Consider the following 14,896-nt stretch of genomic DNA (forward strand, 5'->3'; position numbering starts at 1 on the left):
ACTAGCACAAAATATATGGAACTGGACTTGGGGGAAAATACTAAGAAAACTGAATATCAACCAAAAAAAAAGAGAAACGGTAAAACCCTTTGTGCTTCTCAGTCCTTTTTTGGAAGTGAATACTCACGGTTTGAGAATAGTCTGAATTTTGGAAACCAGGACTGCCTACAGCCTTCTAAAATCATTTCTTGCTGGTGGCCTTGTGGAGCAGCACACCTCACACGTTCTGGTAGCTTAATGTGGGTCAAGCTAATAACACTGAAACTTAGCTTACCATAAAAACAAAAAGGAATGACTCTTTTTTATTTAATGGGGAAGTCAAGGCTTTTGTTAAAAAAAAGACACTTATTTCTATCAAAAAGCAGCAGATGATCAGAAATACACCAAATGAGGTTTAAAGATTCCCATTAAGTTTGTAGTGACAAGCCATAGGTGAAATCTACTCTTAAAATTATGAAAATAGATTTTTTAAAAAATTGCATGAACTGGCAGAAGTCCCCTAACATAAAGATCATACAACCATGGGCAGAAGGAGGGGTGGTGGGTTGATATAGAGAAAATAATCTCAGTCTCTTGGTTTACAGAAGAGCAGGGTGTGCTCCCACCTGGAAGCAGGACTGTGGATAAGAGGCCCTGAAAAGATTTGGTGAGCATCCTCCATTCCCTGTGCTCTCTCTTTCCAGTCAAAATCCCAGGAGTTTTACTGGAAACCTCTGTGCAATCCCAGCTGCTACTGCCTGACTCGGAGCCAAGGCTTCTAGAGCTGAGCTTCAGCTCCTGCGTGGAAGTGACACACGCACAGGGCTCTGTCAGGTGCCTCACCTGCAGCCAGCCCTCCTCTGCTCAGCCCCACACCACGGATCAGAGCACAGATGCCGCAAATGGCCCCAAATGCAGCCTTTGGTTCCACACCATTTGCAGGATGCCCTCAACAGCCAGCCCAGGTGCTGTGTAGCTGCTGCCCACACACAAATGAATGACAAAAAGCAAGCTCATTCACGCAGGTGGTGCGTTTCACCACCTTGAGCACCGGGATTTGCTCCTACCCTTCATTTAATGCCACTGCTGTCAAATGTGTAACCTGCTCTAACAAAACCAGCCTTTATGTAACCCAATAAATAAAAGTCACCCAGGCAATAGCTGTGCATAAATTTTAGCTAAAAACATTTTGTTAGAACATGAATGTCCTCTGTAAAGCGGGTAGCATTTTAAAATAATGTTTTAGACATTGTTAATACTTTATTGCTATTCATCATAGAACCATTAATCATGGTGAACTCATTTGGTATTAATGTGGATGTCATAAAGTACTTCTATTGCATTTCAATTATAATTCAGCCTTTAAAATGCTGCCAACACTACATGGAGAGCTTTGAAAACCAAATATGAATAGTCTGTTCAGAGATAACTACAACTGCTTTCTGGCACAGAAAAACAACCTTATCCATTCCTAATTGCCCTCGGGGGGCTGAGGAACTGTGCCTGGGCCCAGGGCTGCAAGGGAGAGAGATCATCCAGACCCAGGAATATTCCTCCCCCAAGATGAGAGTAGGAGAAACATTCTTTTGGTCTGCTCAACCAGGGCTAGCTAAGCAGCAGCAAAGCCAAACTTTCCAGCCCCTAGGGAGATTTCGTTTTTTTCCTATCACTCCTGGGATTCCCTGAGGCACTCTCTTGCTTCCAGAGCTAAGTGCTTGGGTTTTTCCTCTGATGTGCTGTGTCTGCCCAAACAAAAACACCAGAGAGAATTTATATCTACAGCCTACTGTGTGCAGAGACTGTAAATGAGTGCACAGGGTAAACCCAAAGGGTGCTGATATCCTGACCTCTCTGGTAACAGTTTAAAAAAAAAAAACCCTAAAATCCTCCTCCTTGGCCTCCAGAGGCACTGAAAGAGGAAAAATCACCAGCACAAAATACGACATGGACTCAAATAAATATCAGCTCCCTGCCATCAGGGAAGCCAAGCACTTGTCTAAGTGGACCTGGACAAACCAGGATTTTTGCTCCTGCACTGCCAGCAGAGCTTCCAGATGGATTTTGCATACAGAATCCAAAGACAACAGCTCAACAATCCCAACACTTCTCAACAGAAACAAAGAAAAAGCAAAATACTTGTTTTTAACTGAGGGAACTTGTTTTCTTCTTTTCAATTCTTGCATATAATTCCCTTTCTTTTTTTATCTAGGTCATCAATGTAAGAGGGAAGCACACAGCAAGAATTCCTACCTTGGGAGCTCTGGCATGTTTTCCACATCTGGCATCTTTGACAAGGCTGATATCCAGCAGCTCAGTCTCCTGGAAGGAAAAATTACAACACAAGTAATTATTACATTATTCAAGAAGGCTTGTTGTGTTACCACTGTCCCACATCTGTTTGTCCAAACCGAAGTCAGCTTCTAGGGGAGCTCAGGTGCACCCAGGCAGTTCCAAAAGCAATCCTGTGCAGATCTACTAGGATATACAGATTGTATAGAAGCCATAAGAGCCAAGCTGATTTCCTGGATCACTAAATAGCAGCAGCTGTGCTTTTGGTTTAATCCTTTTAATACAATTTCCGTATTTTGACTCTTGTCACAGTGTGACAAAAGGCAGCGTCACAAACACAAAACCCTGCCTCTGCAGTAGAAAACCTGCTTTATTATTGCCAGGACACTTTGAAAAGTGCCCATAAACCCCAACAAGTGTTATATCTGTAATGATAACAAGGTTCAACAGCTTTAGTGACTGCTGCTCAGTAAAACACATGCACTTTTTGACAGGCATTTCATAGCTTGTGTGCTACTGTTGAGTTATGGGTTATACAACAAAGCTGGCACATCATTTCAGCTTCTGCTGGGCAGATTCTTGCCCTCCCCTACACACAACATGAGGAAGCCCCTTTCCCTGATGTGAGCATTTGGAAGGAGGATGGATGCTGGAGCAGTGTGATTCCCAGCTGCCAGCAGCTGTCTGAAATGCAGAGCAGGAGTGTGGCCACACTGCAGGCAGAGCCACACCAGGTTCAAGCATTTCAGCCTTCCAGAGTAGTAACTGCAAATGCTGTGCTGGGAACTTGAAATCTTTGTGCTGGACAAAGACATTACTCTTTTTCTTTTCAATTCCAAGGAGGGGAAAAAAAAAAATGGACATGTTATTTTGCCAAGAGTTACTTGGCATCCTGATTTGTTTTTCATTTTAAGGAACCCACTCCTGCTCAGCTCTTGCAAATTTTTGTTTTCTACTAAGACAAACTCTACCAACAAATTTTCATGTGACTGTACATTCACCATATTTCCCTCTGTCCCCCCTTGCAATCCCAATTCCCTTCTGTTCTAGTATTTGCTGAACTCCATGGGCACTTTTCCCCCTCTTCCTGGAGCCTGTTTAGAGGAAATTTCCACTTTCAAGTGCTCTCACTTGTCTGAAAGAGGACATGGGTATCAAAACTTACAGAGATTAGAAAGAAGCATTGGCAAGGTGATAAAAGGTGGAAATAACCCAAACTCCACCAATACTCTAGGCATATGGACTCGAGCACTCTTCTGACAGTGCAGGTGTAACTTTAAATAAAAACAATTAACAATTAAAGGCACTGGAGGTCTTTGAGCCTTTTTAACTTTGAGTAAAACTATGTGGCCATTAAGATCCTGGCAGGGATTAAAATAATGGAATATGGCAGAGCTACATATGAGTTTATCACACTCAGAGCAAGAACTCACGTGGGAAACAGGAGTTATATTTACAATACGAAATGATACCTACACCTCAAACTGGTCTCAAGCCCATAGTGAAATGTTCCACAGAAGCTCCAGGCACATGCAGATCATGTCATAAAAATCAGATTTCTCCAACTGAAAGGACTAACAAGCACTAAAAATAAAGGCTTTAACAGCAAACACATGAGGGAAATTAAATATGCTGAAGAAAAACGGATCTTACACAGAGACGCTGAGCCACACAGAATGAATTTCAAAAGCTTTCTTTTCTATTTATTTTTCTGGTATTTCGGTTTTTAAAAAAAGAGAAGAACAACGAACAGAATTAGTAATTTAGTCACTTTTGAAAGTGCAGCTAGACCTCCCATAACACAAACACAAAAACACTCTTTTAAGCAGAGTAAAAAGCACATTAGAAAGAGACACAAAAAAAGGAAAAGGCAATGACCAGCGCTCCCATGGACCTGAACAACCCTGCCCAGGTCTGCATCCTCCCAGATGGAGAAGGATGGGCAGGTATAGGGTTGGTTTGGAGTTTTGACTACTGTTTTCAAGCTGCTAGCATGCCACCAAGCCATGTACAGAAAATGTGACCAGCTGCAGACCCAAGAACTGGCAAGAGCAGTCTAAGAGCAGTGGAGAAGCGGAGTTTCGTGAGGCTACTTGGCTCAGCCCAGCTGCCAGAGCTGTAGGAAAGGCTGATCCCTGAACATGCACCTCGTGGCCTTCCTGACCTGTCAGCTCTCTGGCAGACAACACGGCGTTTGTAATCTTATCCCCAGAATCCTTTATATCCCTATCTGACAACATCATTTAATCTAAGCAGATGAGAGCAGGACCTGCATCCATGGAAGTGCCCTCTGCAGGCAGCCTTCAGTGGGGCTTGGATAAATAAAAATTCATAATGGGCCATTTCTTGGTACTTTGGTTCAAAAGATCTGCCTGGAATTCCCTCACCCCAGGCAGTTGCTTTCATCTTTTAAACAACCAATTAAGAGGGCAGAGATCAACTTCCTTGCAAGTCAGAGGAAATACAATTTCCTATTTCCCTACTGCAAAACGTGGTGGTGGGGTTTTGTAAAGGGAAAATACACTTGAGCCATGGCCAGAAAAATGCCCTATTTCCTGTGCAGCAAAACAGCCCAAGCCCTCTTCCACCTAAATAAATGAAAGCTTTGTTAATGACTTCCTCCATCCACGCTTGGAAAACGCACTCTGTTGCAGGGGGCATAGAAGTCATAGCACCTGGAAGGGAAAGAAAAAATCCAAACTGCCTACAAGTCCAGCTTTTCCCTGTTTAGAGACCCCCAGTCATCGCTGCTGGGACTTAATCCTGCAATACAGTAACATCTCTTAATGCAAATGGTAGATCTCCACAATCATTCATGTAATACAAAAATTCCGGAGCAGTGAATTATTAATCCTACCATGTTTGTTTTCAATTAGCAACTGAGACAGAGATGCATTCAGAGAGGGCTGCATTGTGCAGTGTCACTTCTGTGGGTGAGCACACACTCACAAAAGCAATGGATTGTGCAACCCTCAGTGTCTGTTTGAGCACTCGTAATTAGGCCCATCTGAATTTAATATAATAACACCAATTTATACCAGCTAAGGATCTGGCTCATTTCTATTTTAAACTGCCCAAAAATGATGCCAACTGAGTCACGGTGCCTTGGGAACGTGCTTGTGACATAACCCAGGCTGCAAAGCAGGAATCCTCCTGGATAGCACTGGAGAGCTCTCCTGGAGAGCCAGCAGCAGCAGGGCGGGCTGAGAGCAGGATCAACTACAGAACCTCCGAAATCTGTGTCAAGGAGACCCAGCAAGGACAGGTGTGCACTGCAACAGCTGCACAGGTTAGTCCAGAGACTCAACTGATTTACAGACATCCCTAACAAAAATAATTCCACTCTTCTTTGCAAGCACTCACGGCTGAGGAGTCGTGTATTGCTCTGACCTCAACTGTCCAACCTCTGTTTTCACATCCCTTCTGGCTGGATGTTCTTTTTCCCAATGAATGGCACAGCTCTCAGCCAGTGTCACTTAGGGAGAAGATCTAACCAATTAAACTCTAAATTCATTTTCCACTTATCTGGAAAACCTGTGGCTTCACCATTTCAAATCTGAAGAAGAAACTGTGTGCTTGAAAGCTTGTCTAATTCTTCTAAATATTACCACTCAGTCTACTGGAAAACACAAGACTGCCTTCCAAGTTTTCTTGATACACTTCTAGCAAAATAAACTTTGGAAAACTAAGCCAGTTCTCTAAAAAAACACCATTTAGTGCTACAGGATGGCAACATCTAGTCAAAGTTTTCAAAAGGGTAAAGCCAATTTGCTGAAACAAACTTCAAACAGAGATTGAAACAACACTTTCCATTGGGAATAGCTAATCAAACTGAAATGGTACTTTAATATTGAAAACCTCTGTTTTATCACTTTCTGAACACAGAAGCACTGAATATCTCCAGAAGAAAAAATGTATGCAGTTCTGTGCTATACTTATTTTTATTCAGCATTTTGAAAATGTTATTTTAAATAAATCGCATGACTACTCTCCTAACAGCAGAAAGAAAATATTAAGAACGACACTTGCATCTGATGAGGAACAATTTAGCATCACAGAATCATTTAGGTTGGAAAAGACCTCTGAGATCACTGAGTCCAACCTTTGACCAAATACCACCATGGCACCAAGCGCTATTTCCAGTCTTTCCTTAAGTACCTGCAGGGATGGCGACTCCACCCCCTCCCTCCCTGGGCAGCCCACTGCAATGTCTGACACCCCTTCTGTGAAGAATTTGTGAGTTATGAAGAAGTGCCAGCTGTGCTAAAGAACCACCTTAGGCTCTAGGTTCAGAGTAAACATGTATGGAACCCCATCAATTTACAGCCATTTATGGACTACACCTCCCTCAAGTTTCAGGGATGGTGACAGTGACCCATCAGCCACTCTCAGATGAAATTCTCCATGTGGAAGTGGATAGATAGTGCCAGTTCCAAAAGGGTGCTTGCAGAGCTAGAGAATATCATGTATCATTCCACTGTTTAGAACAGACCTATTTTTCCTTATTATCATTAAGAATAAATTCAATGAAACACAGCAATTTGTCTCCTCATCCCAAAGAAAAACCGTGGAGGACTGGTGAGACTGATGCAACAGAAACCTGCACCAACAGCTACAAGTAGGAACAGCAAGGTTGTCAATGACTGTAATTGGAGCCGTGCTGAGGTAGTGCCGTGCTTCCCCAAAAGTCCCATTATATAATTCACAAGCTGCACCCCACTGGAGAGAGACAGTCCCTGAAGAAGCAGTCTCCATGCTTCCTCCTGGCAGCACACAATTCAATTATCGGGCATCAAAATTATGGGCTGTGTCAATAAGGCAGCAGCAGAGCAGCACGTACGCCTCAAATCAACAGGAGAACTCTCCTCAACAGCAGCAAAGTCTTTTGTTGCACAGTTGTCCTTCCCAAGTTCAAAGTAATTTGTTACCTTCCCACATATTCTCCTCAAAGAAAAAAAAAAAATTATATTATTAATGCTAAACTCACCAACCTGCCCAAAGCAATGAGAGCTTCTTCTAGCTCCTTGCAGATGACGGATAAAGCAGCAGCAAGTCACTCAAATGATGGAACAAAGGTTCTTACTCCTAGAGTAGCCACTGACATCTCAAAGGTCAATTAAACACACAAAATTTTAACTTGGTTAAAGCGCCTTTTGAATTCTCTGCACTCTAAACATCTATTACAAAATCCAAAGCCCAAAACAAATCCACCACCCTGGCACGTGAAATGAAAATTTGGGTGAGAGGCACAGCTGTTGATGAGGGGAAACACAGCAAACACTCTGCTGCCTCCACTGTTTCACTCAAAATCACTTCTTTTCAAGCTTTTCCTTCCCGGCCAGTGAGCACTGGCAAAAAACCACCGCAGCCTCATCCACGTCAGGAGCATTCCCAGCACGAGGCCGGGCAGCTTCACCACACACTCGGGAATTTCCAAACCCCCAGAGAGGAGGGTCCAGAAGAGGGGACTGTTAATCAGCAGCAGCACTACAGCTCCCCATGGAGTTGGGGAGGCATTGCTGCTATTTGTTCTGTTACCTGTGGTGACAAGGGACATCCCCCGAGGCAGGGAGGAGATGGGAAAAAGGACAGAGATGTGCTCTTACACAGACAGGAGCTTGGAAAACATAAAGGGATGGGTTTAAACCCTGCTTTGACCACATGGCTCCCTAGGTGTGGACTAGCATGTCAGAACAACTGGCAGGACCATGGGGCTTGGTATTACTGAGAATGGAAATTTTTCAAAAAAATCCCTTGAATAGAATGAGAACAGAATGATTCCTTATTACCCAAAATATATATCTAGAAATTTGAATTTGTACTAAATGTTACTAGATGGTCACTAATTCTCAATTCAAAAAGACCTGGGAGACCTCAGCAAGGCAAAAACCAGCATTTATTATTTTATTCAACTGTTCTGGGAATGAGCTCTAAATGCCTTGAAATGTTTCCTGGCACTTCAGGAAGAACCTCCAAGCAGAGTAGCTTGACATCTCTCCTGCAAGGAAGTATTCCTATGGAAATACAAACCTCAAACTGAAAAGTTTTGGCTATCTTAATGACACAGAACCTCTCAATGTATCCCTGGAGTTGTAAGAACGGCAATATTCTCTGTACAGGGAAAATGATCTGCGGTTTATATAAAGCATAAAACATTGAGCTATTAGGACAAAAATGAGAGGGAACTTTCATGCTAAGTGCCCTTTTAATAATGAAAGCGAAACAATTCTTCTGCAGCTATGCATAGAGTTCTTTGCTGCTTCATTAAAGGAAAATTTCATTTACTTGGATTTACAGAGGCTGTGTCTGAGCAGTCTAGAAACAGGCACAGAGATTTAACAATTCAAATCTTAGTGCAAAGAAACAGGAAGCGAAGAACACAGTAAAGATTTGCTGCCTGCCTTCATCCCAGCAAACTGACCATCAGAAATAGGCAGAGGACACAGGGAAGACTCTGTCTGCCATGATCAGCCATCATCCCAGCTGTTAGAAATAGTGCACTGGAAAAAGAGAAAATTTCCATACCAGGTAAGACTTCAACCATTCATCAGTCTCAGCCAACTGATGCTACAGTTTGAGCCCAAAGTAACCAGTCTTCATAGGGTGTAAGATCAGCTCGGTATATAAAAACAGCCAGTGTCATTACATACTCCACAAGATCAAGCCTCAATCCTTAATCTTACAGCCTAAACACACCAGACAATCAGTGGATGAAAGGAGCAATGGGTTTGTAATGTGATCTCCCAGCAGGACAGAGGAGAACAATGGCAAACCTGCAGAAGTACCTCCCAGTCTTTATCCCACAGCCATTAACATGGTATCTCCTTATCCCACTGCTGCCTTTGCCAGTGCTCTCCCTTTCCAGGAAAGGCCCCACCAAAAGAACACTCAAACTCGGAAGTTTCTCATCCGAACAACTTGGATTTGTTGCAGCTGGCAGTGGGAATTGGATGGACAGAAACACCTTGAATGTACCTGGTTGGAACTGCTTTGGATCTGCTAAAATTGCTCCTGTACTACTGCACATCCCACTCACATAAACAGGGAAGAACAGGAGCAAAAGGAGAAGTCATGAAGTGCAGCCATATTCAAAAATGAAAAGAGCTGGGGGAGGACCTGCTCCAGAAGAAAACACAAAAGCACCTTGTAGGCAGCCTTCATAAATGGTACTTGACTGATTTTTATTCACATAACTGAGAATAACCTGGTAATTTGTAATTTTAGAGTCACAAGAAGAGTACATTGAATTGAAGTTTAAGCAGTACATTTAAAAAAAAAACAACAAAAACCTCAATATTTCTATGAAGAAACTTTTCCTTTCAAATCCCAACTCAGACATGTATGATTATGACGATTAGGACCCCTGCCCAAGAAGGGATCTATCATATCTTAGGGGTGATGTTCTCATGCCATTATTTCTCACTGACAGGGGATCACAGACTACACAGAGGTTATGTTTTTTCCTTTGAAGCAAGTAAAATGTATTATTTTCAACAGAGAGCCCCAAACAGTGAACAGCAGGAGCAGAAACTTACATCTCACATGGAAAACCAAACATACAATTCCTGCTCTACCACACCTGACACTGCAGCTGCTCCTCAGGAAAATCTGTTCATCAACAACAGCTTTTCCCAAGGCTGAGTAAGATTCAAGGCTCTTGAACTCTTAGAAAAGCCCTTTTCTTATGCGTGCAGCCTAAGCTGGAGTCATCTAAACATATATCAACAAATTAATGGCTCTGGTTGTTTGATTTTAGAAGCTACTTCAGCAGGTGAGGGCTTCTGCAGAACTCCACTGCTCTGGAATAGTTCTTCTTCTGACTAGCTGGGTTTTGTGGAGGGGTTTAGAGACTGCACGTTCATGTCAACAGTACATAGCTTTTGGCTTGTCTATATTGAAACAATAAACGCTTTTTACAGATCTAACACATTTGGGAGATCAGGACCTTGGAGTTTCTCTGCTCTCCACATAACACAGCAAGTTTTAATGCTGAGGCACAAACACAGCAATCCATGCCCTACTTACATGCCTGCCACTTCCATGCATGGATAAAGAGAATCAACTAAAAACTGTATGGAAGCAGAATGTGCATCCCTGCCAACTCCTCCTCTAGCTACAGCCCTGGCATGTGCTACTTAACTGGAAAATCCACAGTCCAGGCTCAATTCCAACTGGAGACTCCAGCTGTAACATGCTGCTTGAGCACTAACAACAACAGCTGAAAACCTGCAAAACCTGGAGACTGGAAAAAAAACCTAAAATATCAACAAATTTGGAAAAGGGAAGAGAAATAACCCCAGCAGCTCCATGCCCATTAGTCTGATAGGCAAGGCTTTGGATGAGATGATGAAAGGAGTAGAAATCTCCTGAAGGTAAAACAACAAGAAAATAAGAGATAGCATGAACTTGCTGGCTAGATCATACCTAAGCTGCTAATTTTTCTTGGCACAGGAAGCTTTGAACATCTTCTCTACCTAAATTCCGATCAATGACATGAGGTGGAAGTGACAAGTCATCATCCCAAACTCTGGTCACCAGTACTCCGAGGTGCAATTAACCTGAAGGAGCTACAAAGAAGGTTCCAGAAGCAATCCCAGAACCCAGAGCAGGCTCTTGTTCGAGGACACTTAGAGAGCTTGGCTTCCACCAAACAGCTAAGAGAGAGATGATAATTGTCTATAAATACATGCGTTGTATAATCAGCTGAGAGGAAGAGGAGCTATTCAATCTAGAAAGAAATAAGAACTGAGTTATATGGATACTAATAAGTGTGGGCAAAATTAGGACTATTTTTCTTCAGATATTGAAAGCAAAAATCACTTTTTAAAAGGGGTTTGAGATGTGTTGCTGAATACTAATACATGAACTACACGATGCCCATAAACATAGAGCACAGAAAATGTTTTTTCTACAGTGGCAATCTAAAGGATTTATATTTATTTACAGCCAAATCTTTGCATTCTTACCACTCCAACCACCAGGCAGCTTTATCTCCAAAGTTACCACTGGATAGGTCAGAGACACTAATTCCTTAAATACTAATTTGTAAGTGGCCTATCTAGTAGGTGTTGATACTCCAGCAATTTCAGAGATTTAGACTTCCAGGCTCTTTATGTGAACATCAGAAAAAGGCAGTAGAAGCTTCACACTCAGAGGGAAAAGCTTTCCCCAGCCAGATCCTCACCTGTTTGCTGCTCTCAGAGAGGATGAAGCACACAAACAGCATCAGCTGAAGGTGTCCATACACACCAGAGAAATGAGCAACATGCCCGTGAGGGCACAACAGATCTGTAAGGAAGCATTGGTTTGTTTGTTCTGAGGGAAATCATGTTTTGCTTCTTCAAAATGCACAGTCCCTAGTGCAGGAGCTGGGCAGCAATTTTCTATGTTATTCTCCCTATGCTGAGGCACAAACTCTCACTCCATCCTCCCACAGCCCTTTTCACTTCACCTGCTGCTGCCACACTTGAGTTTCCCTTATTACCTCCTTTTGCTGTTTACCTTGTAAATATAAGCGAGCTTAAAAGAGTTATTTGTTTGGTGTTTACTAGGAAATTAATTAGAGGAGAGTAAGAATTTCTTGCTAATTTATTCTTTACAAGCTCTAATCATTATTAGTTTTTGCATGCTCTCAGGGTTTATGGATAAGTGCATCTTAAAAATCAAAGGCAAAAGAAAATATCCCCAGATCAGAATCAGTGGGTGAATCTCTAGAGATTTAATTTACATTCATATGCTATTAATCTGAATGCATAATATTCTTCACCATTATTTTATAAATCTCTATATAGAGCTGAGAAATTATTTTTATTGAAGTATATGCATGCACATGCCTCAGATTCTTTTAGTCTTGGCAGCTGTGCCTGAAATTGGAATCGACACTGAATGAGGAAATACGGGTCATTCTGCAAACACAACAGAGATAAGTCAATGGCAACTTGTTGGAAGACCTTGAATTCTTGCCAAGCCACGTTTCCCAAAATATTTTGCCCTACACCACACTTAAGCCTCAATTACCAGCTACTCTCTCCTGCAGGAGCCAGCTGCTCTGAGCATCAAAGGCACATACACAAAACAGAACCGAGTTGTAATTCAGCAAAAAAATCTGTAAAGATGGATGATTAGCTTTTCTTATCTTTCATCAAACTGAAGAACACACTTTTCTTAACAGGGACTCACTTCAGCCTACACCTGAAGCGTGCCAATAGTTGGCTGTGTTCAGCATTACACTCAGCACACTCCAAACTTTGCATCTTATTCCTTGCCTGAATCCCACACTCCGGGGCTGTGACAAAGTGGGGATTTTTTTTGCTAACTGCCTTGTTGGCAGCACAGACACAAGAAGATGTTTTTCCTTCCTATCAGGGCACTCTTTGCTCTTTCCTGTTTATATTTTCTGCTACTATGTGGAACTAAAAGCAAGGCAGCAAACCCAAGGTTAGCCCTGTTGTTTAATGACGTTTCCTAATTTAGCAGTTCGTGTGACTGCAGTTGCTGTTTTCTTCCCCAGAAATGTTCTCAGTTCTGTTCTCTGAGCATAATTATTCCAAGTACCTTTCCCCCAGCAGCAGCACACTAAGACTTCTTGCCTTTGCAAAACAAAGTTCATGTTCTTGAAGGTGACTGAAACACAACTTGAAGAAAGTACCGGAGAACTCAATCCTGGCAGGGAAATGCAAAAGAAAGAGAGGGCCCAAATACTTTGCAGGTCCCCCAAGCCTCTTACGATGCAGAAGTTTTAAAAACCTCAAGGGCATTTTTCACAGCACAAGCAACCTGCAAGCCTGAAGGGCATTTAACACCATGACACACTGATTTGAATCCATTTGTATCTCATATTGTCAGAGAAATCGTCTCGCTTTTCCAGTGCTCTCCCTGACACGAGCTGCATGTCAGCTCTGCATTTCTTTTCCAGACTTGAACCACTCAGCATGAAATAATCCTGCTGGATGATTGCCTGGGCTAGGGTGGGTTGGTTGTTATTATTCTTAATGTAGCAGCCAAGGTGATTTCACCAATTTCCTCAAATGAAGCTGCAATTTCTGAAATAAGGCACAGCCTAATGAAAGAGATGAATGTGAGTCAAAAATGCTTTGGGAAATGTTTCATGCATGCCCTAAAATATCAACTACCTCTTGTATGTGGGAAGATCTAATGCCTTCCTGCTTGGAAAAATACCTTTGGATTTCAAGAGTCAGTATGGTTGTCACTATCACATCAGTGAAAATACAGCCAAGTTTGGACAAGCTACTGAAACATCTCCTTTCACACATAATGTACTTAAAAAACCAGAATATATTTGCATGCTGTTATTCTCAGTATGCATAAGGGAAATTAAATGTTTAATCTGGCATTTCACAATATCTAGAGTGGTTAAGCTTGCAGTTTAAGTGATGTCTTAACAAGTGTCTTGTTTTTTTCTAAATAAAATTTCACGTGTAATGAAATTATCGTTAGGAATCAAGGGAATGATTTAGGGTGCCTTTCAAAGCAGGCTAGGCTGCCTCCAGAATAACACCAAAAAGTGCTATTATTGAGTAAAAAGCATGATAGTTGGGGAGAAAAAGGCTCACATGCTTAGAAAAAGGAATGATTTTTTCCATAATTACATAGATTGAAAACCAGCTATTTTTGTCATCATCTTCAAAGAGACTTTTCAAGTTATGGAAAGTAAACAACAGAAAATTTAAAAAATTGCTTTTCTCTTTTTTTTTTTTCCCCCCCAAAAATGATGGTTTGAAAACCAGCAATGAGAAAACAAGTTTGTTTAGGAGAACAACGAGAACAACACTTGGGTAGAAGCTGGGGTCAGCGGCATCATCAACTGTGATTTTAGTTCATGGGCACATCAGATCAGGATTTTACTGATAAGAATTTAACTGCAGCTTGTCACCTTCAAAAATTCCTCCCACAACACACAGCTGGGCTGGCTGTAAGTCAGGACAGAAGGGTGATGACACAAGACACTCAAAATTAGAACCTGGATGACAGCAAAAGCCTGTAAAAGATATATGGTGGAGGGGGAGAGCAAATAAACAGGAACTTGATAGAAGGTCATGTCTGTGTGTTTAGTGGTCAACCCCTGCAGCCTCAAAATGACAATTAGGATATTTAGGGTTCTACTTGGTGGTTTTTTTCCTGCTAGTGTTTGTGAGTCCAAGGTCCTGTATGAGAATCACAGGATTAAACATAGATTGGGAAGTGTAGAGGGACACACAGGTTTGTAGGTATGTATCTCCTGGTCTGTGTCTGCAATAGAAAATACTTGATCCAGTTCAACCAGACTCCCAGATTCTCATTATCCTTCCCCAGGATAAGCAAACTTTTTAAGTCACAATTCGCCACCCTCGCTGTTTTCTGCAGGATGTTTTATATGAAAATCCACAAAGCATCTCATGGAAGGGTCAAGAGTGACCACAATAAACATGTTCTACTTAATAATGGGCAAAGAAACTTGGCAATTCTCTGAAAAACAAGCAAATAAACACAGGGACTTGTGACACTTTCTTCCACACCTTTACATATACCCCTGTTACAAAACTTGCCTCTTCTGTAACAAAGAAAATCCCCCCTCAGACACATGATGTAATGTTTTATACTTCTTTTTAGTCTGGATTATCTCCAGGGT

The 14,896-nt window shown here is 41.9% G+C and overlaps 1 protein-coding gene across 2 annotated transcripts in view; it reads right to left on the reverse strand.

Moving 5' to 3' along the window:
* The window catches only part of PLCB1 (phospholipase C beta 1), a 339,645-nt gene that overhangs the window by 241,121 nt on the left and 83,628 nt on the right, over positions 1-14,896 (reverse strand). For both annotated transcript variants that reach the window (XM_066316543.1, XM_066316544.1), the window contains exon 3: positions 2,230-2,298. In XM_066316543.1, the coding sequence (XP_066172640.1) occupies positions 2,230-2,298 (69 nt within the window). The remainder of the gene's footprint in view (positions 1-2,229; positions 2,299-14,896) is intronic.

Source organism: Sylvia atricapilla, chromosome 3 (genome assembly GCF_009819655.1).
Source record: "Sylvia atricapilla isolate bSylAtr1 chromosome 3, bSylAtr1.pri, whole genome shotgun sequence".
NCBI classification, from domain to species: Eukaryota; Metazoa; Chordata; class Aves; order Passeriformes; family Sylviidae; genus Sylvia; species Sylvia atricapilla.